Source organism: Dromiciops gliroides, chromosome 2, assembly GCF_019393635.1.
Source record: "Dromiciops gliroides isolate mDroGli1 chromosome 2, mDroGli1.pri, whole genome shotgun sequence".
NCBI lineage: Eukaryota > Metazoa > Chordata > Mammalia > Microbiotheria > Microbiotheriidae > Dromiciops > Dromiciops gliroides.
The window spans coordinates 217,937,840-217,963,907 of NC_057862.1; the positions used below are offsets into that span (position 1 = coordinate 217,937,840).

Sequence of the window (26,068 nt, forward strand, 5' to 3'; positions counted from 1 at the left end):
ATGCAAAAACACATTTATCATAGTTGCAGGCTTAAAAGACAAAGTGAAAACAGAAAAGTAAACAAACTTTTAAGAACAGATAAGTTTTGAGAAACTTGGGAGAAGGGGAGAAGGAAAAAGAGGGGAATCACTACGTTGGTTGTGAAGTCTGAGGGGGTTTTGGTGACTCAGCATCCATTCCTATAATCCTAGTGCAGAATATGCCTACATATTGCTGTTCTAGAATCTGGCAGTAAAGATAACTGGTATTGCTTCCTTTTATATCTTCTGCTCTCTGGTCTCCAGCTCTGCTTCTTGACAAAGGAAGCTGCTGTCCCTCTTCTGTTTCTTCAATTCAGGCAAGACCACCATGTTATCACAGTGATTTTAACCATCCTTCCTTCTTTTAGGATGGAGCTGCTAATTAGTCACTTAATGTTGGGCCTAACATTCTCATCCTAAAAGCAGACTTTTCAGGGTTGAGGGGGTGGAATGCTGAGATGATTTCTGTCTGAACCCAGCAGACTTCTGCCTCCAGGATCCTCCTCTCCTTGGCAGTGCCAAGATAGTTCTACCTTTCTATTTCAATTTTTTGTTCTGCCTGGGAAATAAACTTCATTTAGTGGAATTTTTTGTGTTTACTGTTTTCTTTCAAGAAATTTTAGGTATTAGAGAAATAAAATGTTCATTATAAAATTACGCCACTTCTTTTTAAGTTATATCTATGCTATTTTTACTTGGATAGCCATTTTTCATGAAGTTGAACTTTTAGAATTTAGTGAGTAAACATTTTTATAGGTAAACAGATTTAGAAGTGCATGGATTACTTTGCTTCTTTCAAAATGTGACATTGATTTTTCCCTTAATATATCATTGTTAACATTTTCTCTCAAAATCATTGTTCTTTCATACCAACCTGTTATTTGCAATCCCAGGTTTTAAAAGGGCTTATAAAATTACCTGTGGATTGTTGGTAGTTTCTATTCATGTTATTAGTATAATATTCCTGGAAAAGAATCGTTGACACCCCCCCCCATTCCAGCTCTTTTATACAAACTAAAAATATCCCTGTAAATACCTGAATAGGGATTAGATTTCTCCTAAGAGGTGATTTAGCAGGGATGTTGTTTTCATAGGTAGATTTACAACTATACTATTGGTGAAAACTGGATTTGGATTTCATGGAACCTTTTTTATCGCTAGCTTGTGATAATAGCTATGTGACAGTGGACAAGTCACTTCATTTCTCTGAGCATCATTTTCTTCCTCTTTAAAACCACTTTATAGAGGTAACGCACTTTGTAAAGTATTAAATAATATAAAAATGTCAGTTATTATCATGAGTCAACTTTTTAATGCTGTGTAGGATTTTCTGTATTTTTCATAGAATGAAATTACAATGATTTTTAATTTTATAAATTTAAAAAATAGTTCTTTAATAATATATTTTTAAATTTTAAAATAGGGGGAGGATTGATTGGGAGAAAAGGCTACATAGGTCCCCTGGGGAAAAGTGACACAATGATGTGTGCAGTGTATGGCTGGACTGAAGAGATGGCATTCTCTGGAACTTCAACAGGAGATGTGTGTATCTGGAAAGACATTTTTCTCATAAAAACTGTAAAAGCACATGATGGACCAGTATTTAGTATGCATGCTCTGGAAAAGGTAAGTAAATTGTCATTTAGAAGGATATACAATTATATCTTCCTAATAATGTATGGAGAGTGATTCTATAAATGAAGGAACAACTCCTTTGCACTGTCATTGCTATTCTGTACTAGTGGCCAGTCTGGGAACTAGAGGTTTGACAGGAAATACATGAATTGTTTCTTGGCAAATTGGCTTGCCTTATTTTTCTCAGCTCTTCACTTTTTGGCACAATAAATGAAGTAATTATAGAAAAGGATTCTCGGGGCGGCTAGGTGGTGCAGTGGATAAAGCACCAGCCCTGGATTCAGGAGGACCTGAGTTCAAATCCGGCCTCAGACACTTGACACTTACTAGCTGTGTGACCCTGGGCAAGTCACTTGACCTCCATTGCCCTGCAAAAAAAAAGGAAAAGAAAAAGAAAATGATTCTCTCATAGAGTAGTATTGACACTTAGATGCTCATTTTCACTGATAAAGCTTCATTTAAAGATGTCATCATTACTTTTGACAGCCAGGGGAAAAGCATAAAAGAGGTACATATACACATATTTGTATATACATATATATATATATTTTAAATGCTACTATAAATACCTAAATTATCATGTGCTAAACTGTTGCTAGTAACCATAGTTCGATTTATACAATACATTTCTTTGCCCTGGTGTTCTTCCATGTTATTATCCTACATTCTTTATCTACATCACTATTGAACTTCTAGAAAGAGTTCTTTCTATTTCTACTTCACTAAATTACAAAATCTTAGAATTGGAGAGGCCTGGGAGATATACATCTGTGATCAGGAATCCATTCTATAATGGCCCCAGTATCTAGTATTTTCTTGGGGGCTTCTTCTGAGGGAAGCCTGCTTACTTCTTTTTTTTTAATTTATAAAACTTTATTACATTTTTATGATTATGCAAAGTATTACCATATTTGTCATTTTGTACAAGAAAACTTGATTAAAAGAAAAAATGAAAGGAAGTAGAAAATAGTATGCTTCTGTATTGGATCATTGTCTTTTTGAGAAAAGTCAACTAATTCACAGTTCTTCGTCAAACAATATTGCTGTCTCTGTGCACAATGTTCTCTTGGTTCTGCTCACTTCACTATACATCATTTCATACATGTTTTTCCAGGCCTTTCTGAAGTCATCCTGCTTGTCATTCCTTATGCTGTTTACTTCTTGAGGTGGATTATTCCATCTTTGAATGCCTATGGTTTAGTGGCGGAAGGTAGTTTTTCCTTCTTTTGAGCCAAACACTCTAGTGTTCCTAGTTCTGCCTTCTGTTACAAAGTAAAACAGATGTGGTCCATCTTCCATATGTTGGCCCTTTCAGTGTTTGAAGAACCACTATGCCCTAGCCTATCCCAGGACTTCTTTTATTCAGGCTAATCATCCTTAGTGCCTTCATCCAAATGTTTCATTGCATATTGTCTTTACCATCTTGACCATCCTTATTTGGGTATTCTTCTACTTATCTGTGTGTTCTTTAAATGGGGCTCCCACAATTAAACACTCTAAACAATATTAAATAGCTACAGTCTGACCAGGAACTAGCAAAACTGTTTTCCTTCTACACACTAACTTTTCAATATAACATTAGCTTTCTTGGATGCCAGATTACACTGTTGATAAAAATATTCAGCTTCCTATTCACTAAAACTCTTAATCTTTTTCAGACTTCTTTTTATCCATGCCTACCCTTGTGAATATGATTTTAAACACAATTATGACCACATTTATCTCTATTAAATTTCATCTTTCATATTATCACATTCGGACTGTCATTCTTTTTAGATTATGACTCTGTTTTCCAGTGTCTTTGCTGTCTCTCTCAGCTTTGAATCATCTGCAAATTTGATAGGGATGTTATTTATGCCTTGAAGGGATAGTTAAGTTTTTTTTGTTTGGTTGGGTTTTTTTGTTTTTGTTTTTTGTGGGGCAATGGGGGTTAAGTGACTTGCCCAAAGTCACACAGCTAGAAAGTGTCAAGTGTCTGAGGCCGGATTTGAACTCCGGTCCTCCTGAATCCAGGGCCAGTGCTTTATCCACTGCGCCATCTAGCTGCCCCCGATGGTTAAGTTTTAAATAGCATAAAGGCAATGACACATGCCATGTGCATTCCACTAGAAATCTGTCTCTACACGTGTATTCTTTCTAACTTCCTGTGTGTGTGTGTATGTGTATATATATATGTACACATACACACATCTACACACACACATATATATATACACGCACATACATACATACATATAATATTACAACATTGATGACATAGAAAGCGTGGGTAACTTAGATGGAGGTAACTTGGGTGATGAGGAGTCGAGATCATGATGAGTAAGGATTGCTTGAAGGAACTGTAGATATTTGGCTTAAATGTGGAAAATGCACATTTTCTGCCTTTGAGTGTTTGAGTGACTATCATGGGAAGGGGGGATTACTCTGTTTGACTGCAGAAGGCAGAACTTGGAACAATGGGCAGAAGCTGCAGAGACACATTTGGGCTTAAAACAGGGAACAGATTTCTGACAATTAGAGCTATTGAAGAGTGCATTGCAGTGGGCTGCCTTGGGAAGACATTTTCTTGTCATCTTCAGATCCTCAAGTGGAGGACAGATAACTGCTTGTCAAAACTGTTTTTAAAGGATTCTTTGACTCTTTGTCCAGTAAGAGTTGGACTGGATGGCATCTGAGACTTCCAACTCTTATATTCTTCTATGTGATTCTGTGTAATTTATATGTTCATTTTGGAGGGGGGTACAAATTATGACTTTTCTAGGTTCACTTTCATTTAGACTTAAAAACTATTTATTAAGAAATGTTACTACAGGAAATTTTCAAGCAAAAGTTTTCTTAAAGGGTTATTTTCTTTGTATTATTGAGATCACGTAGTTCTGCTAAGTTACATAGCAAAATAGTGCCATCCGAAGACTAACTTTGTAATGGTTGCTTTTGAAAATGAACCTGCTATCAAAGTGGGATTAAGTTAGGAAAGCGGTTAAGTAATTAAAATAAATAGAATGGCTTATAGTTTATTCCTTTGTTTTAATTTCTTCCCTGATGCTTTGTTTTTTAAAATTAATTTTTAATTTAAAAAATTCAACAAAAACATATCTTTTCTCTCATCTTCCCACACATTTTAAGAAAGAAAGAAAAATAAAACCACTTTATAAAATTGTCTAGTTAAGGAAAACAATTCTCCATTGGTCCTGTCTTTAACAACAAAAAAGTCATAATTATCACTCTAAGGTTATCACCTCTCTGTCAGGAGATGGATATAATGATTTGTCATGATTTCTCTGGAATCATTGTTGGCCCCTGCATTGATTAGAGTTCTAAAATCTAAGTGATGTTGTTATTATATACATTTTTCTCCTGTTTCTTCTCACTTCACTTTGTATAAGTTATTGTAAGTCTTCTCAGGTTTCTCTGATACCATTCCATTTATCTTTTCTTATAGCATAATAGTATTCCATCACATTCATATCCCATAAATTCAATAGCCATTCCTCAATTTAGTGGGCAGTTGCTCAGTTTCTAGCTTTTTATTACCCCCCCACACACACACCTGTTAATAAATGTTTGTATATATTGGATCCTTTTCCCCCCTCTTATTTCTTTGCAGAAAAGATCTAATTGTATATACAGGGTAAGGGATATGTACAGTTTAATAAACTGGGGAGCATAGTTCCATATTGCTTTCCAAAATGGGTGGACCATTTAATAGTTCTACCAAAAGTGCAGTAATGTCCTGGTTTCCCAGAGCCCATCTAGCATTTTTCATTTTTCTTTTTTTGTCTACTTTGCTGATCTGGCCTTCTAACTTCCTGGGATTTCTTTAAGTCTCAGGTAAAACCCTACTTAATACAAGAAACTTTTTGTCATTCCTTTATGTCTTTCCTTTGTTAGTTATCTCTAATTTTCTTGTATATATTTTATTCTTATTTTCATATTGTCTTTCCCATCACACTGTAAGCTCCATGAAATTAAGTCTATTTTTTACCTTTCTTTTATATCCCCAGTGTTTAGCATATTCCCTGACACTTAGTAGGCACTTAATAAATGTTTGTTTATTGATTCATTATTATATTAATTTGAATTTCTCTAATTATTGATAATTTAGAGCATTTTCATATGGATATGAATATGGTACCTTGAATTTCTTCCTCTGAAAAATGCCTCTTTATATCTTTCAACAATTTATGGGTTGGAGAGGGTAGAGCTAAGATGGAAGAAGAAGGCAGTAACTCACCTGAGCTCTTGCAAATGCCCCCACAAACAACTTTAACATAACAAAATGAGTCCTGGAGCAGCAAAACCAACGAAAGGATAGAGTGAAATAATTTTCCAGCCCAAGACAACTTAGAAGGTTGACAGGAAAAGTCTGTCTCACTGAGGTGAGAGTGGAGCACAGTCCAGCACAGGCAGCCTATGCAAGGCAGTAGCAGCAAGGTCCTGTGCTCCTGAGTAAGTCAGTGAAGGCCTTGATGGCAATTGAATCAGCAACAGCTACTCCTGGAGCTCTCAGCCGACAGACTAAGGAGGCTGGACAGTTGGCCAGAAGGAGATTACAAGGGAAACTTTCTTGGCACTGGGTGCAGAACTCTGTTGCATTGCTGAGTGTGGATTCAGCTCAGAGACTTGGGTCACAGTCCCAAGCTGAAGAGGAGCATTACTAGCCACTAGAGCATAGGAACTCAGAGAAGCAGGGATCCTAGTCACAGGTCCAGCATGGAAAAGAGGGCTTATGGTCACTCACAGTCCAGAGCACAGTCCAGGAGAGCAGTGACCACACCTCTTCTTAGGTCATACTACCTTGGAAGAACCAAAAACTTACAGGTCCCTAGAATTAGCTTTGAAAACAGCAGCATGAAAAACCTAAAGCTTGGGACAGTGCCCCTTCAACCCCAGGAACAGAACTGAACTTTAACATAAAATTAAAAGTCAATAAATGGGCTGGGAAAATGAGCAAACAACAAAAAAGAACCTGCCCATAGAAAGTTAATTTGATGACAAGGAAGATCAAAACACAAACTCAGAAGAGGATAACAGTGTCAACAACTACATGTGAATCCTCAGAGAAAAATGTAAATTGGTGTTAGGCCAAAAGAACTTCTAAAAGCTCAAAAAGGATTTTAAAAATCAGATAATAGAGGTAGAAGAAAAATTGGAAAAATAAATGAGAGTGATGCAAAAGTATCATGAGAAAAGAGTCAGCAGTAAAGGAAGCACAAAAAATGGGAAAAGATGTACAGAATTATTGAAGAAAAAAGTAGTATTTGAGAAGTGGAAAAGGAGATACAAAAGCTTACTGAATAAAATATTTCCTCAAAAATTAGAACTGGGCAAGTGGAAGCTAGTGACCATGAGATATCAGATAACATTAAAACAAATCAAAAGAATGAAAAAAAATAAAAGAAAATGTTAAATACTTCACTGGAAAAACAACTGACACAGAAAATAGATCAAGTAGAGATAATTTAAGAATTATTGGGAGCCAAGATGGCAGAGAGAAGCTAGGAACTTTCCTGAGCTTTCCCTTATTTCCCTCAAAAACAACATTAAATCAAGCCTCTAAACAGATTCTGGAACTACAGAACCTACAAAAAGAGAGAGAAAATCCTGCTACTTGAGATCATTTAGAAGACTTCTGAAAATGTCTGTCTCACCTGGGTAAAAGGGGAGGGTGGCTCAGCACTACTCGTCTCAGCTGGCAGCTCACCTCAGCAAAGCTCAGCTCAGTGGGCATCTCAACACTGTTGCAACTCGACACAGCTGAGAGTGGGGCAGCTGAGAGCAGTAAGAAGCTTGCAACTGTGTACCCTGTGCCCCAGGAGCAGACTTCAACTTTATAAGTTTAAAAATAGCCTACAACATGAGCAAGAAACAAAAAAGTACCCTTACCATTGACAACTTCTATGGTGAAAGGGAAGACCAAAACTCAAATTCAGATGAGTTGGTCAAAACACCCACAAGTGAAGACTCAAGAGGGAAGATGATCTTGTCTCAAGACCAAAAAGCCTTCTTTGAAGAACTCAAAAAGGCTTTTAAAAACCACATGAGAGAGGGGCAGCTAGGTGGCGCAGTGGATAGAGCACTGGCCCTGTAGTCAGGAGTACCTGAGTTCAAATCCAGCCTCAGACACTTAACACTTACTAGCTGTGTGACCCTGGGCAAGTAACTTAACCCCCATAGCCCGACCAAAAAAAATTTTAAAAAAGAAAAGAAAAAAAATGAGAGGTAGAAGAAAAATTGGAAAAAGAAATGAGAGAAATGAGGGTTGCACTGCAAAAAGAAGCACAAAAAATGACCGAGGAAAACAATTCCTTAAAAAATACAATTGGCCAAATGAGAGAAAAAATTGGCCAAATGGAAAAAGAAGTGCAAAAGCTCACTGTGGAAAATAAGGCCTTAAAAATTAAAATTGAAATACCTCATTGGAAAAACAACTGACCTGGAAAACAGATCCAGGAGAGATAATCTGAGAATTATTGGACTACCTAAAAGTCATGATTAAGAAAAGAGTCTAGACACTATATTCCAGGAAATTATTAAGGAGAACTGCCCTGAAATTGTAGAATCATATGATAAAATCATCATTGAAAGATTCTACCGATCACCTTCTGAAAGAGACCCCAAAAGGAACACTTCAAGGAGTATTGTAGCCAGACTCTAGAATTATCAGGTAAAGGAGAAAATATTCCAAACAGCCAGAAAGAAACCATTTAAATACCATGGAACCACAGTCAGGATTGCACAGGACCTGGCAGCTTCAACATTAAAGGATCACAGGGCTTCGAATATGATATACAGGAAGGCAAAGGAGCCTGGATTACAACCCATGATCAACTACCCAGCAAAACTGATCATTCTCTTTCAGAGGAAAAGATGGACACTCAATGAACTAGGGGACTTCCAAGGGTTCCTGAGAAAAAGACTAGAACAGAAAATTTGATCTACAAATATAAGACTCTAGAGAAATATAAAGAGGTAAACGGGGGGGGGGGGGGAGGAGTTCTTCAATAATGTTAAACTGCTTGCCTCCATATGAGGGAGAATAATACTTTTAACTCTTGAGATCTGTATCTCTGTTAAGATATTGTTATTAAATCAACTTTTATGTGATGATATAAAGAAACTTAAGGGGCAGAATAAAAGAAAACTAGGGGGAGGTGGAATGGGGTTAATTATATCATATGAATAGGCACAAAAAGAACCCATTACAACAGAGGGAAAGAAGGGAGGGGTGGGCATTGTTGCAACTTTACTCTCATCAGATTTGGTTCAGGGAGGGAATAAAATACACTCCCATTTGTATAAAGAAACTTATCTTACTCTTTAAGGAAACAAAAGGGGAAGGGGAAAAAGGGTAGTATTGATAGAAAGGAGGGCACAAGTGGGAGTAAAAGGGGCGAGAAAGAGAAGAGCAGCTGATAAAAGGGAGGGCAGATTGAGGGAGGCAGTGGTCAGAAGCAAAACTGGTCAAGTTGAATAGGGTGAAAGAAGGGAAAAAAGAGTACAAACAAAGGGGAAAAGAAGATGGAGGGAAATAAACAGTTAATTTTAACTGTGAATGGGATGAACTCTCCCATAAAACTGAAGCGAATAGCAGAGTAGATTAAAAATCAGAATCCTACAATATTTTGTTTACAAGAAACACATTTGAAACAGAGAGATACACGCAGAATAAAGGTAAAAGGTTGGAGCAAAATACATTATGCTTCAGCTAATGTCAAAAAAGCAGGGGTAGCAATTATCTCAGACAAAGGAAAAGCAAAAATAGATCTAATTAAAAGAGATAAGGAAGGAAAGTACATCTTGCTAAAAGGTACTATAGATAATGAAGTAATATTAATACTAACCATATATACATCCGGATTTGTAAAGGTATTAAATGAATTACAGAAGGAAATAGTAAAACTATTTCTAGTAGGGGCAGCTAGTTGGCATAATGGATAAAGCACTAGCCCTGGATTCAGGAGGATCTGAGTTCAAATCCAACCTCAGACAATTGACACTTACTAGCTGTGTGACCCTGGGCAAGTCACTTAACCCTCATTGCCCTGCAAAAAACCCCACAAAAACAAAACAAAAGCTATTACCAGTGAGGGACCTGAACTTTCCCTTTTCAAAACTAGATAAATCTAACCAAAAATAAACAAGAAAGAAATTAAGGAGGTAAATAAAAAATTTTAAATGTTAGACATGTTAGACTTCTGGTGAAAATAGAATGAGAATAGAAAGGAATATACATTTTTCTCAGCAGTATATGGCAACAACCTGACCATATATTAGGGCATAAAAACTTTACAACCAAATGCAAAAAAGCAGAAATATTAAGTGCATCTTTTTCAGATTATAATACAACAAAAATTCAATAAAGGGCTGTGAAAAAAAATTAAATATTAATTGGAAACTAAATCTAATCCTAAAGAATGAGTGGATCAAAGAACAAATCATAGAAACAATAATTTCATCAAAGAGAATGGCAAAAATGGGACATCATATTAAAATTTAGGGGATGCAGACAAAGGAGTACTTCAGGAAAATTTTATATCTCTAAATGTTTACATCAATAAAAAGAGCAGATCAATGAATTGGACATGCACCTAAAAAAAATTAGAAAAAGAACGAATTAAAAGTTACCAGTTAAATACTAAATTAGAAATCCTGAAAATCAAAGGAGAGATCAATAAAAGTGAAAATAAGAAAAGTATTGAACTAATAGAATTAGGAGCTGGTTTTATGAAAAAAATCAATAAAATAGATAAACCATTGGTCCATTTGATTAAAAAAAAGGAAACCAAATTAGCAATATAGAAAATGAAAAGGGTGAAGCCATCAGTGAAGAGGAAATTAAAGTGATTATTAGGAGCTGTTTTGCTCAATTATATGGCAGTATGCCAATCTAAGCAAAATGAATGAATATTTACAACAATATAAATTGCCTAGATTAGCAGAAGAGGAAATAGAATACTTGGACAGCACCTTAGAAGAAGAAATTGAACAAGCTATCAATGAACTTCCTCAGAAAAATTCTTCAGAGCCAGATGTATTCACAAGTGAATTTTGCCAAACATTTAAAGAATAATTAATTCCAATACTATATAAACTGGGGAAATAGGCAAAGAAAGAGTCCTACCAAATTCCTTTTAGGACATATAGTGCTGATACCTGAACCAAGAAGAGCCAAAACAGAATGAAAACTATAGACGAATTTACCTAATGAATATTGTTGCAAAAATTTTAAATATAATACTAGCAATGAGATTAATAAATGACTATAGTAATCCAGTGTTTGATAAACCTGAAGATCCAAGCTTTTTGGGAAAAGAACTCACTATTTGACAAAAACTGCTAGGGAAACTAGAAAACAGTTTGGCAGAAACTAGTTATAGATCAACATCTCACACTGTATATTAAGATATGTCAAAACAGGCACATGATTTAAACATAAAAGGGTGATACCATGGGCAGATTAGGGAAGCATCGAATAGTTTTACCTGTGAGAGCTATGGATAAAGGAGGAATTTATGACCAAACATGAGGTAGATGGCATTATGACATGTAAAATGAATAGTTTTGATTATATTAAACTCAAAAGGTTTTACACAAAGGAAAATGATACAACCAAGATGAGAAGGAAAGCAGAAAGCTGGGAAAGAATTTTTACAGTAAGTGTCTCTGATAAAGGCTTCATTTTTCAAATATATAGAGAACTGAGTCAAATTTATAAGAATAAAAACCATTCCCCAATTGATAAATGGTTAAATATGAACAGGCAGTTTTCAGGTGAAGAATCAAAGCTATCTATAGACATATTAAGAAGTGTTCTAAATAACTTTTGATAAGAGAAATGCAAATTTAAACAACTCTGAGGTACCACCTCACACCTGTCAGATTGGCTAATATAACAGAAGAGGAAAATGATAAATGTTTAAGGAAATGTAGGAAAATTGAGACACTAATGTATTGTTGGTGAAGTTGTGAATTGATCCAACCATTTTGTAAAGCAGTTTGGAACTATGCCCAAAGGGCTATAAAACTGTGCATACCCCTTAACCCAGTAGTACTACTACTTGGTCTGTATCCCACAGAGATAAAATGGAGGGGAAAGGACCTATTTGTACAAAAATATTTATAACAGCTCTTTTGGTGGTAGCAAAGAATTGGAAATTGAAGGGATGACATTAATTAGGGAATGGCTGAATAAGTGATGGTATATGATTGTAATAGAATATTATTATGCTATAATAATGACAAGGATTTCAAAAAAACCTGGAGAGACTTAAATGAACTAATGCAGAATAAAGCAAGCAGAACCAGAAAAACATTGCACACAGTGACAGCAATCTAGTCTAAATATCATCTGTGAATGACTTAGCTATTCTCAGCAATACAGTGATCCAAGACAATTCCTAAGGACTCATGATGAAAAATGCTATCCATTTTGAGAGAAAGAACTGACAGAGTCAATGCAAATTGAAGCATACTATTTTTCACTTTATTTTTATAGGTTATTTTTTGGTCTATCCCAACATGACTAATACAGAAATAAGTTTTGCATGATTGCAGATATATAACCTATATCAAATTGCTCACCTTCCCAGGGAACAATGAGGAGAGGGAAGAAGGGAAGGAGAGAATTCAGCCCTCAAAAAAATTTTTTTTAAGTGAGGCAATTGGGGTTAAGTGACTTGCCCAGGGTCACACAGCTAGTAAGTGTTAAGTGTCTGAGGCTGGATTTGAACTCAGGTACTCCTGATTCCAGGGCCGGTGCTCTATCCACTGCGCCACCTAGATGCCCCTCAGCCCTCAAAATTTTTAAAAAGAATTTTAAAAATATTAAATGTTTAATATTTGTTTTACATGAAATTGGGGGAAATAAAATATTTTAAAATTTTATCAATTGGAGAATGATTCTTATTTTTCTGAATTTTAATAGTTATATATCCTTGAGATGAGACCTTTGTCAGAGAAAGGTGCTGCAAATATTTTTATACCTGCTTCTTTTCTAGTTTTAGTAACATTGGTTTTGTTCACACAAAAACTTTTTAATTGTATGTCACCAGAATTGTCTGTTTTATGTCCTGTCATCTTCCCCATTTCTTTGGTCATGAATTTCTTCCTTACTCTTCTAATTTGTTTAATATATCACCCTTTATGTTTAATTCATGGAGCTTATCTTGGAATAGCATGTGAGATATTTGTATATCACTAGGCTATCATGCTTATTTGCTTCTACATCTTTTTCCCAATATGTTCCACTGATAAACCAATCTCTGTGTTTCTCATGTAGTGCCATATTGTTTTGATGTTTATTGCTTTGTAGTACAAATTGGTATCTGGTACAGCTAGGTCTTCTTTTATACCTTGAGGTTCTAGATGTTTTGTTCTTCTAAATGATTTTTGTTATTTTTTTTCGCTCTGAGTAAAGAAGTAATTTTTTTGGTAGTTTGATTGTTATGATACTGAATAAGTAAATTCATTTAGATAGTATTATTCTTTTATTGTATTGGCTCACTCTGAGCAATCAATATTTCTTCAGTTATTTAGACCTTGCTTTATTTGTTTTTTTTTAATACTTACATCTGTATTCAGATACCATCAGTTATTTCTCTGTAGATGTATTGCATTTTTCATAAGTCCTTCAGAGTTGTCTTAGATCATTGCGTTGCTGAAAATAACTAAGTCATTCGCAGCAGATCATTTTACAATATTGCTGTTATTTTGTATACAGTACATTTCACTTTGCATCAGCTTATGCAAGTCTTTATAAGTTTTTCTGATAGCATTCTGCTCATCTTTTTTTTTAATAGTAAACTACATTTATATAGTACTTTAAAGGGAGATTTCCTTTCAAAACACACATGAAGTTGATTATTACAACAATAGCTTACATTTACATAGTACCTTATACCTGACAAAGAATTTTCTTCACAATAGCCCAGGAAAGCACCACCACCACCACTACCACCATCATCATTTTACATTCCTCTTGCCTCTGCTTCAGATTTTTTCCCCAGCTACTATTGCTGTGTTTCCCTACATCCTATTCACTCCCCATGATATTTACTCTATTTTCTATCTTCTTTTACCCTTTACCTTGTCAAAAGTGTTTTGCTTCTGACCGCCCCTCCCCCAATCTGCCCTCCCTTCCTTCACCCCTTCCCCTCCCACTTCTCAGCAGGGCAAGATATATTACTATACCCACTTGAGTGTGTATGTTAGTCCCTCTTTGAGCCAATTCTGATGAGAGTGAGTCTCTCTCACTCCCCTGCTCCTACCCCATCTTTCCATCCACAACATTAACTTTTTCTTGCTTCTTTTATGTGAGATACTTTCTTCCATTTCACCTCTCCCTTTCTGTTTCTCCCAGTGCAATTCTCTCACCCCTTAATTTTATTTTAAAGATGTCATCATGGGGCAGCTAGGTGACACAGTGGACAAAGCACCAGCCCTGGGCCCAGAAGGACCTGAGCCCAAATCCAGCCTCAGACACAAGAAACTCACCAGCTACTCGACTCTAGGCATCCCACCCCACCCTGACTGCCCCACCAAAAAAAAAAGATAGGCAAAAAGTAAATGCTTTACATATATCATCCCTTCATATTCAATTCACACCTGTGCCCTCTGTCTAAATATATTCCATTCAGCTGATCTAATACTGAGAAAATTCTTATGAGTTAGAAGTATCATCTTTCCATGTAAATGAAAAATGTAAAAAGTTTAACCTTTTAACCTCCCTCATGATTTCTTTTTCCTATTTACCTTTTTATGCTTCTCTAGGGTCTTGTATTTCAAAGTCAAATTTTCTATTTAGTTCAGTTCTTTTCTTCACAAATGCCTGAAAATCCTCTTTTTCATTGAAGTTCCATTTTTTCCCCTGAAAGATTATACTCAGTTTTGCTGGGTAGGTGATTTTTGGTTGTAATGACAATTCCTTTGCCCTCCAGAATATCATATTCCATGCCCTCTCATCCTTTAATGTAGAAGCTGCCATATCTTGAACTATCCTGACTGTGGCTCCACAGTACTTGAATTGTTTCTTTCTGGCTGCTTGCAATATTTTCTCCTTGACCTGGGAGCTCTGGTATTTGGCTATAACATTCCTGGAAGTTTTGATTTGGGGATCTCTTTTAGGAGGTGATTGGTGGATTCTGTCAATGTCTATTTTATCTTCTGCTTCTATAATATCAGGCAAATTTTCCATGACAATCTCTTGGAAGATGATGTCTAAGCTCTTTTTTCGATCATGGTTTTCAGGTAGTCCAGTAATTTTCAAGTTATCTCTCCTGGAACTATTTTCCACGTCAGCTGTTTTTCCAAGGAGATATTTCACATTGCCCTCTTTTTTTCATTTGTTTGGATTTGCTTTATTGTGTCTTGATTTCTCATAAAGTCATTAGCTGCCATTTGTTCAATCCTAATTTGTGTGTGTGTGTGTGTGTGTGTGTGTGTGTGTGTTTTAGGGCAATGAGGGTAAAGTGACTTGCCCAGGGTCACACAGCTAGTAAGTATCAAGTGTCTGAGGCTGAATTTGAACTCACATCCTTCTGAATCCAGGGCTGGTGCTTATCCACTTTGCCACCTAGCTGCCCCCTCAGTCCTAATTCTTAAGCAATTATTTTCTTCAGAAAGCATTTCCATTTGGCTCTTCAAGCTGTTGAGTTTTTTCCCCATGGCTTTCATGTATCATTTGTTTTTCTTTCTACTTTTTCCTTTACCTCTCTTACTTTTCCCTCTCCCTCTCTTTATCTTCAAAGTCCTTTTTGAGCACCTCTATGGCCTGAGACCAATTCATATTTTTCTTGGAAGCTTTGGATGTAGGGGCTTTGACTTTGTTATCTACTTTTGGGGGTGTATTTTGATCTTCCTTGTCACCAAAGAAACTTTCTATGGTCCACATTTTTTTCTGTCTGTTCATTTTCCTAGCCTATATCTTGACTTTTAAGTCCTTCTTAAAGTATGGCACTGCTTTTAGACTGCACTGTCCCAAGCTTCAGGGGGTCCAAGGTGGTACAATTTAAGGAGAGGCACATTCTGCACTTTCCTGGCCTATGCTCTGGTTTGTAAATAACCCTAGGCCTCCTTGCTCTTTAAACTGGAAACAAAAAATCTGTTTTGCTGTGATTGCCAGCTCTGGCAAGTCTGCATCCCTCCCCCACTCAAGATTGCTTCCTGATTCCCATAACAGCCAAAACAACCTAGTTCCACCTCAGAGCCAGTAATGACACCTGTACACCTGTAATTACCCGTCCCCCCCCCCCCCGGCCAGCACCTCAGCCCTCTCACCAGATCATGAGCTTAGTTCTAGAAGAAACAGCCACTGCAACTGATTCAGAGGCTCCAGGGGTCTGTTTCTCTGACACAGCTTGCCTGGGGCTGGATCTTTGTTGGTGTGGCTGTGGGGCTGGGCTCCACTCCCACCATGGTATAGCAGACCTTTGCCACCAACCTTCCAAGCTGTCCTTGGCTGGAAAATGATCTCATGCCATCTCTCTGTGGGTTCTGCTGCTCCAGGAGTTGTCCCATAGCATTACTTGGAGGTTTTTTTCATGATCGTGTGGGGAGTTCTGAGAAGCTACTGCCTTTCCTTAGCCATCTTGGCTCCTGACCTTGCTTTATTTGTGTAAAGAATGTTTTTTCATAGTATTCGTGTATTTCCTGTGTATATCTTGGCAAGTACACTCCCAAGTAGTTATTTTAAATTTAATTGTTTTATCTTGCTTTCCTACTCATTAAAGAGGAAAAGATAATGCTTGGGCTTCTTCTATTGATTAAACTCCATTTCCATCTCTTGTCAAAGTTTACCTTTCATATGCCCTTGATAGCTAAAAGATCCTCCCTGAATCTCTCAGGAAGTAAAATCTTTCCTAGAAATCGTTTATGAAAGATGAGAGCAAAATAGGTATCTTATACTTATGCCTCATTATATGTGGAGTTTTTTAATGCTGTGTCTGTGAAACAAAACTTCTTGTAGATTCTATCAAGCTTCAAGTAACATCTTGGTAATAGATTGCCTATTTGTTGTGTGAGATAGTAACCTAAGGTCAAAGAGGTTTGTTACTTGGTTGGCACAAAGTGATGATTTTTTCAACTATAGATGTTCATAGAGACTGTCTCCTAAGATACTGAAGGTGTGTGATTGATCTGCTTTAGTGGAGGGTAGGAGAGGCAGGCAAAGGAAATAGTAGATCCTTGAAGTACATGCTTTATTTCATTGATCTCCTATTCAATATTATAGAACCCTGCTCTTTCAGTGTTGACACACAGCTGGATGTAGCATCTCTTATTCACTGTGGAGCATTGGCTTCCTCTGGCATTATAGCAATGTATTACATTTTTATTTCTACTATGTTTCTTATGTGCTTTTCATATTACAATAGAATTTTAAAACATGTTTATATATTTATAAGATACATAAACATCTTAAAAAATTAATTTGTTCAATAATAAGCACACATGCGAGATACCCTTAGTCCCAGGGTAAATGAGATGAATAAGACAAATTCTTGCTCTCAGGGAGAATATAATCTAATAAAGGAGATAAGAATTATACATAGATATCCACACATGCTTTGAAAACTCATGCAACTTATATATTTTTATTTTTACAGGGCTTTGTAACTGGAGGAAAGGATGGAGTAGTAGCTCTTTGGGATGATTCCTTTGAAAGGTGCCTCAAAACCTATGCCATCAAAAGGGCTTCTTTAGCTCCAGGATCTAAAGGTGATCTAAATTTAATTTACTTAATAGATATTAATGCCTTATCTGTATATTAAGACAATTGCCAAATAAAGTGAATACAATATACTTTTTGGCTACAGATGTTTTTCTCATTGGTATATTTTGTCTTTAAAAGAGACAGAACATGGAGGTTCTAGATTCACCCTTGCTCTTATATTAAAACACTCTATATAGTTATTTTAAGAATGACATTACAGAAGTTAATTTACAATTTTTTTCTTTCTTTTTAAGGAGTAGTAGTCACTTTAATACATAGTTGTTTTTGTGCCTGTTTGATAACTCTGTATGAGTTTAGTCTTCTACAAGATATAGGTTGAAATGAACAATTCTTAAATATAAAACCACAAAATTTCATTTTCAGAAACCTAAAATGAGGTGAAACCCAGAACAACTTGAAGGAATCCGTTCCACTTTTGTATAACTCTGATTGTTAGGAAGATTTTCAGGACATCAAACCTAAATTTGCCTTTTTACAACTTCTACCAAGTGTTCGCAATTCTTCTATCTAAGGCCAAACAGACTGAGTCTAATCCATGTTCCAAATGATCACTTTTCAGGTGTGGAGACATATAATATTCTCTCTTTCATTTTCTTTTATTCAGACTAAATACCTATATTTCCTTCCAAATCCTTATATGGCTTAGACTCAAGACTTTTCTCTATTCTGGTGCCCTTTTCTCTAGCTTATCATTGTCATTCCTAAATTGTTGAATTCAATAATGAATATTTTATTCCACATGTGGTTTAACCAAGGCAGAACACAGAGAGACTTTCACCTGTGAGATTCTGAAAATTATGATTCTCTTAAAGAAAATTAATATTGCATCTGCTTTTTAGGTTTTCATGTTACACTGTTGACTCATATTGCATTTGCAGTCCACTAACCCCTCTCCCCGAGATACCTTTTTCAAACTACTTTCTAACCAACTTCTAATTGAGAAGATACTTTTTTTTTCAACTCAAGAGTAGGATTTTTCATTCATTCCTCTTAGATTTCATCTTGATATATCCCCGTGCTCTAGCCTGTAAAGATCTTTTTGGATCTTGACTGTCATTCACAATGTTAGCTAGGTCTCCCAACTTTATACCATCTGCATATTTCATAAAGATACCATCTATGCATTCAACCAACTCATTAATAGAAAATATTAAGTAGCTTAGGACCAAGTACAAATCCCTGGAGTACTCCACTAGAAATATCCTTCCAAGTTTATATTGTACTCTTACAGGCTACTTACTGTCTCCATTCAGCTATTTCCAATGTTATGTAATTTTCTTATTTAGCCCATATCTCTTCATCTTATCTACAAAAATAGCCTAACTATAAATGCCATTCTAAAATCTGTGTGAATGATATCTGCAGCATTCTTCTTATTTGCCAGTTTAGTAATATTGTCAAAAAGGAAATAAGGTACTTTGGCATGAGAGGTTGTTGCCGAAATCATCTGATCATCACTTCCTTTTCATTCTGTTAAGTAACCATCTTGCCAGGAATCAAAATTCAGTTCACTGGCCTATTGTTTATAGATATCCTTCTTTAGAAAATCAAGGTAATACTTATTCCTTCCCAGTATTGCATTACCTTTGCTTTTCTCCGCAGTCTTTTCAAGATCATTTAAAATCACTCAGTAATTATATATTTTGCATTTTTTCAGTATCAGAGATGATAGTTCAGCTCAGTCAGGTGATTTGAATTCATCTTTTATTATTTAATTTTTATTTGATATCTGTTCTCTATTAGCCATTTGTCTTCAGATGAAAGGATATTCCCTTTGTAGAAGGAAAAAAACACAGAAGCAAAATAAGAATTGAACATCTTTGTTGTCATCCCTTTTATCAGTTATCTTTATCACATCCAGTCTATTAAGCATTCAATAAATGCCTACTGTGTTCCAGGTGGAAAGGCAAAGTCAAAAGTGAGAGTCCTGACTCTCAAGGGTCTTACTTTCTGATGGGGCAAACATATATATATGTAAATATATATTAAACACCTATATCATTATGTATAAGAACATATAAAGCAGATAAAAATGTTACCTTGAAGGGAAGGGCATTTGCAGCTAAGGGCATAAGGAAAAACCTAATGCAAAAGGTAACACTTGAGCTGAGTCTTGAAAGAAATCAGGGATTCTAAGATGTAGAACTAAGGAGGGAGAACATTCCAGGGATGGGGGCCTCAGGCACAGACAAAAAGGGGAGATGGAGAGTCATAGTTGAAGAATAGCAGGCTGTATCTTGGAGGGCATGGAAGGGAATAATATATGAGAAGGCTAGAAATACAGGATAGAGCCAGGTTATGGAGAACTTTCAAGGCCAAACAGATGTTTATATTTATCTTAGAGACCATAGAGAGTCACCAGATTTTATTGAGTTATGTGTGTATTAGGGGGAGGTAGATGTTACATGGTCAAACCTTTTCTTTAGAAAAAAACATTTTAACAGCTTTGTGGAAGATTATTTGGAATGGCAAGAAACTTGAAACAGGAAAGCCAATTGGGGGTTTCTTACAGTAGTCCAAATGAAAGGTGATTAGTATCTGAAGTAGGGTGGTGACTGACTGGGTCATTGGAGAGAACAGGGTCTATATGAGAGATGTAGAGATAAAAATGAAAAGATTTGATTGGATATATGAGATGAGTGAAAGTGAGGAATGACTGAGGACATATTGAATTTGAGGTGTGTACAGCATATTGTCATTTTGAAATGTCTAGTAGACAGCTAGTGACAGCAGACTGGATCTCAGGAGAGAGATCAGGGCTATATACAGGTCTCAGAGTTATCTACAGGGAGATGATTGAACCCATGACTGTCTTATCTCTCCTTGGCTACTCTTCTTTCTCTCAGTGTAGCTCTTTTAAAAAACCAGATCCTGAGGGGCAGCTAGGTGGCACAGTGGATAGAGCACTGGCCCTGGATTCAGGAGGACTTGAGTTCAAATCTGGCCTCAGACACTTGACCCTTACTAGCTGTGTAACCCTGGGCAAGTCACATTGTCCCACAAAAAAACAAAAAAAAAACCCAAAACAAAAACCCCACTTTTTGTTTACTCACCTTAGTTTGTTGAGTTTTAGCACTCCTGTTATTAGTCTTATAGTACTGTGCCACACTTGTTTTTGTCTTCCCTTGCTTCTTTCATGTATTTTAAATAAAATAAGAGTTGGTTGGTGAGTTATCTATGTATCTACTTCAGTCTCTTCAAATAACTCCCATGTTTCCTCCTAATCAGAATGATTTCTTTTTGTGTCATTAGAATTTCATGCTTGAGATTTTCTATCCCTCAAGCTGACTTTCTCCTGTAGAATTGTAGCCTGTGGTAGGTACACTTTGAAATCTGCTTTCCCCAAGTCTTTAGTGCATGTTGGAACATATATATTACTCTGTTACAAAGGCCCATCATTTCCACCCCATCTAGCAGTTCTTCTCTTTTAGTGAGAATCAGACACAATGGAATTTTCTCCTTGTTCTTTCCACTAGTTTTTGAAGGATTAAATTTTGTTTAAAGCAGGATAGCAAGTTAATCACTGCTCTACTTTTGACAGAGAGTGAGCTTCAGAAGGTGTATAATTAATTGAAAAATCCATCATTATTATTTCAGGCCTTTGTAATCAGGTTTGATCTGTTTGCCAAATTGCTCATTTATTTTCTCTTTCCATTCAGGTGATTTGACAAATTCTTCCCACTGATCTTCACTCAAATGTTTTCCATCTTTCTTCTTCTGATTTAAAAAACAATTCTTCAAACGTGTGTACCTACTTAATGGAATCCAATGTCCCACCATTCCTTTACCTATTTGTTCTTTTTTTAACAAGGCATATCTATCCAGAGCTATATTCAAGTTATTCTTTCCTAAAACTTCTAATCTTGGACTGTTACACTGATTATATGTGTAGGATGAAAGAGAGTTAAAATTGACCTTCAAGTGTCAAGTCTGAGTTACTAGGAAAGTGCTGACAGGACATAGAACTTAGTGAGTAGAGCAAAGGAGTAACATGGTATATGATAATTCAGTTTTTAAACATGTTGAGTCTGAGGTGTAAATGGGATATCCAGGCAGTAATATACAGAACAAAAAATTGGAAATATACAATGGGAATTCTGTAGAGAAATTGGGGCTAAAAATATAGATGCAAGAATTCCCTTCAAGGGATTAAAACCTTGGGAATAGATGAGATTATAAAATCTCTTAAAACCAGAAGGGGTCTCAAATGTTATCTGGACCATAAATATCAAACTTACTGCCTAGGCAACATCAGTATGTAACTACAGGCATCCCTTCCTATATGAGTATGATACTCCTGATCTAGACCAAGCCCTAACTGAAGCATGAAACCTTTTAACAACATCAAGTGGTCGTTTGCCATTTTTGCCAAGAAGAAAGTTTGAAGAGAGAAGAAAAGAGCAAGTACAGAGCCTTAAAATTTCACTTGTTTATAGATTGGGAGAAGAGTGCAGAATGAGGAAAGAAAGCAGAGAAAAAATTGTCACAGAGGTAGAACTAGTAGTGTTCGCTATACCTGGAAAGCCAGTCGAGGGGATCAAGAAAGCTAAGGACAAAAAGGGGCCTTTAGATTTTATGATAAAGGGGTCTCTAGTGATCTTAAAGAAAGCATTTTCAATTATCACAGATGAGGGAACTGAAACCCAGAGTAGTTGAGTGACTTGCCAAAAGTCACAAAGCTAATTAATACTAATTAAAACGAAGAATAAATGGGTGGAGAAATAAAAAATGTCGACACTTTCTGAAAGTTTGACAATGAAGGAAAGGAAAAAAATGTGCAAGAGATTTTTCTAAACTTAGGAAAGGCTTGAGAATATTTTTCTAGCTATGAGCAAAGAGCAAGCACCTGAAGAAAATGAAAAGGCAAGAGATGATTGAAGAAGCAAGTTCTGGGAGGAGATAGAAGAGCATAGCATCAGTGACAAGGGTGAAAGTAATGGGTTAGGAGGAAGTCATGTCATCTTCTGAGTTGAGAGTGGCAAAGGATAGGCTAGACAAAGATATTAGATTATAGGAGCTTACGTTTTATAGCTAAAAGGGATCTTACTAGTCGTCTAGGTCAGCCATCTTGTTTTATATATTAGTATACTAAAGACCAGAGAAATTAGGTGGCTTTTCCAAGGTCATTCAAGTAATAAGTATCAGAGCAAGAATTTGAACCTAGGTCCTGATTCCATATCCAACATCCTTTTCAAAGTGCCATGCTGATATCGATAAAATAGGAAACAAGGTTATCTGCTGAGAAAAAGAGGAAGAAATGGAGTGGGATTTTTGTATTAAGAAACTTTAAAGTAGCTTAGGACAAAAGATGTGGGGAAATGTGATACTCAAAAGATTGATAAAAGACTTACTGTATAGAAGTGAAGGCCTAGTTTAGTACTTAACTGGTCCACACACCTTGATAATTTTCTGCATATAGTTGTCTGCTTATGAGTAAGAGTAAAGAATGGAAATGATAAGAATTATTGAGAGAAGGTATATTAATCAGGATTCATAGAAGGTCAAAGGTGGGGTGGGAGGCATAAGGAATTAAAGAGTGAAGACTAGTCCATAATTTCAGTAGCTGACAATTGGGTCAAGTCTGAGTATGGAGGTGAAATAAGCAGAAGTGACAGTAATTGCTGTGAAAGTGAAGAATAGCTTTGAGATAAAAGAAATAGAAGCAGTATGATAAAAAATGATTATAATAAGAGAGGAAACTTCAGAGTTTACAGTCTTGAAGCAGTCATGTAATAAGAATGAGGAGTAACAAAAGGTTAGCCTTTGTGCTTCTTTGGTAACCTCTATTCATATAATGTAAAGAGACTTATGAAAAGTGCACAGCACTTTGGATGAACCCTGGGGTGGGAAGGCTTTACAGAAGGATATGATCAGGAGTATTCACATGATTGATGAGTTTCTGATCTCAAACAGGTCTTGGATTTGTGGAGCAGTTTTGGATGATAGTGAGGTCTTATATTTGACCACATCGATGGCTAGCTGAAATAGACGAGATATAAAATCATAGGAGTTCTGAAGTCAAGGAGCTATGAAGACAAAATGTTAGCAATAGTAATATTTGAAAGAAAACCCAGAGCTACTGAATCAATCTGGGTTATTAAGATAGGCAAAGATAGACCTAGAATTCAGTAGATGAAAGCCAAAAATTATAAGAGGGTACAGTAATTAAAATATAAGAGCATCAGAGGAGAGGTTGTTGAGTAATGGTGGTAGGGCAACAAGCTGGCCATGGCAGTAGGTAAGAAAGTGAAAACAGACTTCTTTCCTTCAGATCAGTGAGTTCAGGATGGAGTGTTAGAAGGACTGACCAGCACAGTAAAAGGGATAGGCAGAGAAGGATGAGGCCTGGTATTGGGGTAGAATAGGGATGAGTAGAAATGAGCAAAGTGACTTTTGTGAAACTGGAGGAGAATGTCTTATGCCACATTACCATATGTCAAAGAAGAAAAATTATAATAAAGATAGAAAACCCGTTTTAAGTAAAGGTAAAAAAAGATTCTTTTAAATTAAGAGAGTAGGGGGCAGCTAGGTGGTGCAGTGGATAAAGCACCGGCCCTGGATTCAGGAGGACCTGAGTTCAAGTCCAGCCTCAGACACTTGACACTTACTAGCTTTGTGAACCCTGAGTGGGTCACTTAACCCTCATTGCCTTGCAAAAAAAAAAATTAAGAGAGTAGAGCTTCATTCTCAGATTTGTTTATTGAGTAAAGAGAGGGGGACTCATGGCAGCTAGGTGGTGCAGTGGATGGAGCACTGGCCCTGGATTCAGGAGTACCTGAGTTCAAATCCAGCTTCAGACACTTGACATTTACTGGCTATGTGGCCCTGGGCAAGTCACTTAAGCCCAATTGCCTCGCAAAAAAAAAAAAAAAAAAGATAGGGGAATATAGCCAATTTGTTGGATTTTTTTTTTTTAGTCTGTGTTCAGTCAATATCATTTCTTTCTTTGGGAGTGGATAGTATGTTTCATCATTAGTCCCTTGGGATTGTCTTGGATCATTGTATTGCTGAGAGTAGTTAAGTCATTCACAATTGGTCATAGAACAATACCACTATCACTGTGCACAATGTCCTCCTAGTTCTGCTCACTTCACTATACATCAGTTCATATGAGTCTTTCCAGGTTTTTCTGGAATCATCCTGCTTGTCATTTCTTATAGCACAATAATATTTCATTACAATCATATACCACAGCTTCTTCAGTCATTCCCCAATTGATGGATGTTCCTTTGATTTCCAATTCTTAGCCACCACAAAGAGTTGCTATAAATATTTTTTGTACAGTTTTCCCCCTTTTCTCTTTTTCACAATTACTATTGTTAACTATTTCTCACCATCCTATTCCTTTCCCCATGATATTTACTCTATTATGTATCTTCTTTCACCCTATCCCTCTTCAAAAGGAATTTGCTTCTGACTGTCCCCTCCCCCAATCTGCCTTCCCTTCTTTTGCCCCTCCCTCTTATTTTCCTGCAGGATTAGATAGATTATTCCACCCAATTGAGTGTGTATGTTATTCCCTCCTTGAGCCAATTCTGATGAGTGTTAGGCTCATTTGCTGTCCTGCTCCTCCCCCATCTCTTCTCCTAATCCATAAGCCCTTTACAGTTTCTTTCATGTGGGATTTCACCCCCATGCTACCTCTCCCCTTTCTCCTCCCCCAGTGCATTCCTCTCACCCTTCAATTTTACCCTAAAGATGTCATCATGGGGCAGCTAGGTGACATAGTGGACAAAGCATCCACCCCAGACTCAGGGGGACCTCAGACACAAGACACCCACTGCATGATCCCAGGCATGTCACCTAACGCCAAATTTTTCTGGTTCTCTAGGGTCTTATATTTGAAAGTCAAATTTTCCATTTAGTTCAGGTCTTTTCATCATGAATACCTGAAAGTCCTCTTTTTAATTGAAGTCCCATTTTTTCCCCTGAAAGATTATAATCACTTTTGCTAGACAGATGATTCTTGGTTGTAATCCCAATTCCTTTGCCCTATGGAATATCATATTCCATGCCCCCTGATCCTTTAATGTTGAAGCTGCTAGATCTTGTGCTATCCTAACTGGGGCTCCACAGTACTTAAATTCTTTCTTTTTGGCAGCTTGCAATATTTTCTTCTTGACCTGAGAGCTCTGGAATTTGGCTGTAATATTCATAGGAGTTTTCCTTTTGGGATCTCTTTCAGGAGGTGATCAGTGGATTCTTTCAATTTCTATTTTACCTTCTGCTTCTAGAATATCAGGGCAATTTTCCCTGACAGTTTATTGGAAGATGATGTCTAAGCTTTTTCTTTGATCATGGTTTTCAGGTATTCCAATGATTTTCAAATTATCTCTCTTAGATCTATTTTCCAGGTCAGCAGTTTTTCCAAGAAGATATTTCACATTACCCTCCTCTGAAGGTACACCTCAATCTTCCTTTGTCACTAAAGAAACTTTCTGTGGTCCTCACCTTTCTCTTTCTGCTCATCTTGCCTTTCTTTTACTTGACTTTTAGTACCTTAAAGTGGGGCACTGTTTCCAGTCTGCACTGTTCCAAGCTTCAGGGGATCTCAGGTGGTATGATTTAAGGAGGGGCAGGTTCTTCACTTGTCTGGCCTGTTCCCTGGTCTGTAGATAGCCCCAAGCCAACTTGCTAATCAACCAGACAGCAAAACTTTGTGTGCTGTGGTTTTCAACTTTG

The 26,068-nt window shown here is 36.6% G+C and overlaps 1 protein-coding gene across 1 annotated transcript in view; it reads left to right on the forward strand.

Moving 5' to 3' along the window:
- Nucleotides 1-26,068, forward strand: part of EML5 (EMAP like 5) — a 240,776-nt gene that overhangs the window by 122,538 nt on the left and 92,170 nt on the right. Inside the window, 2 exon segments of the mRNA XM_043989871.1 lie at nucleotides 1,445-1,647; nucleotides 17,259-17,370. Of these exon segments, the coding sequence (XP_043845806.1) occupies nucleotides 1,445-1,647; nucleotides 17,259-17,370 (315 nt within the window).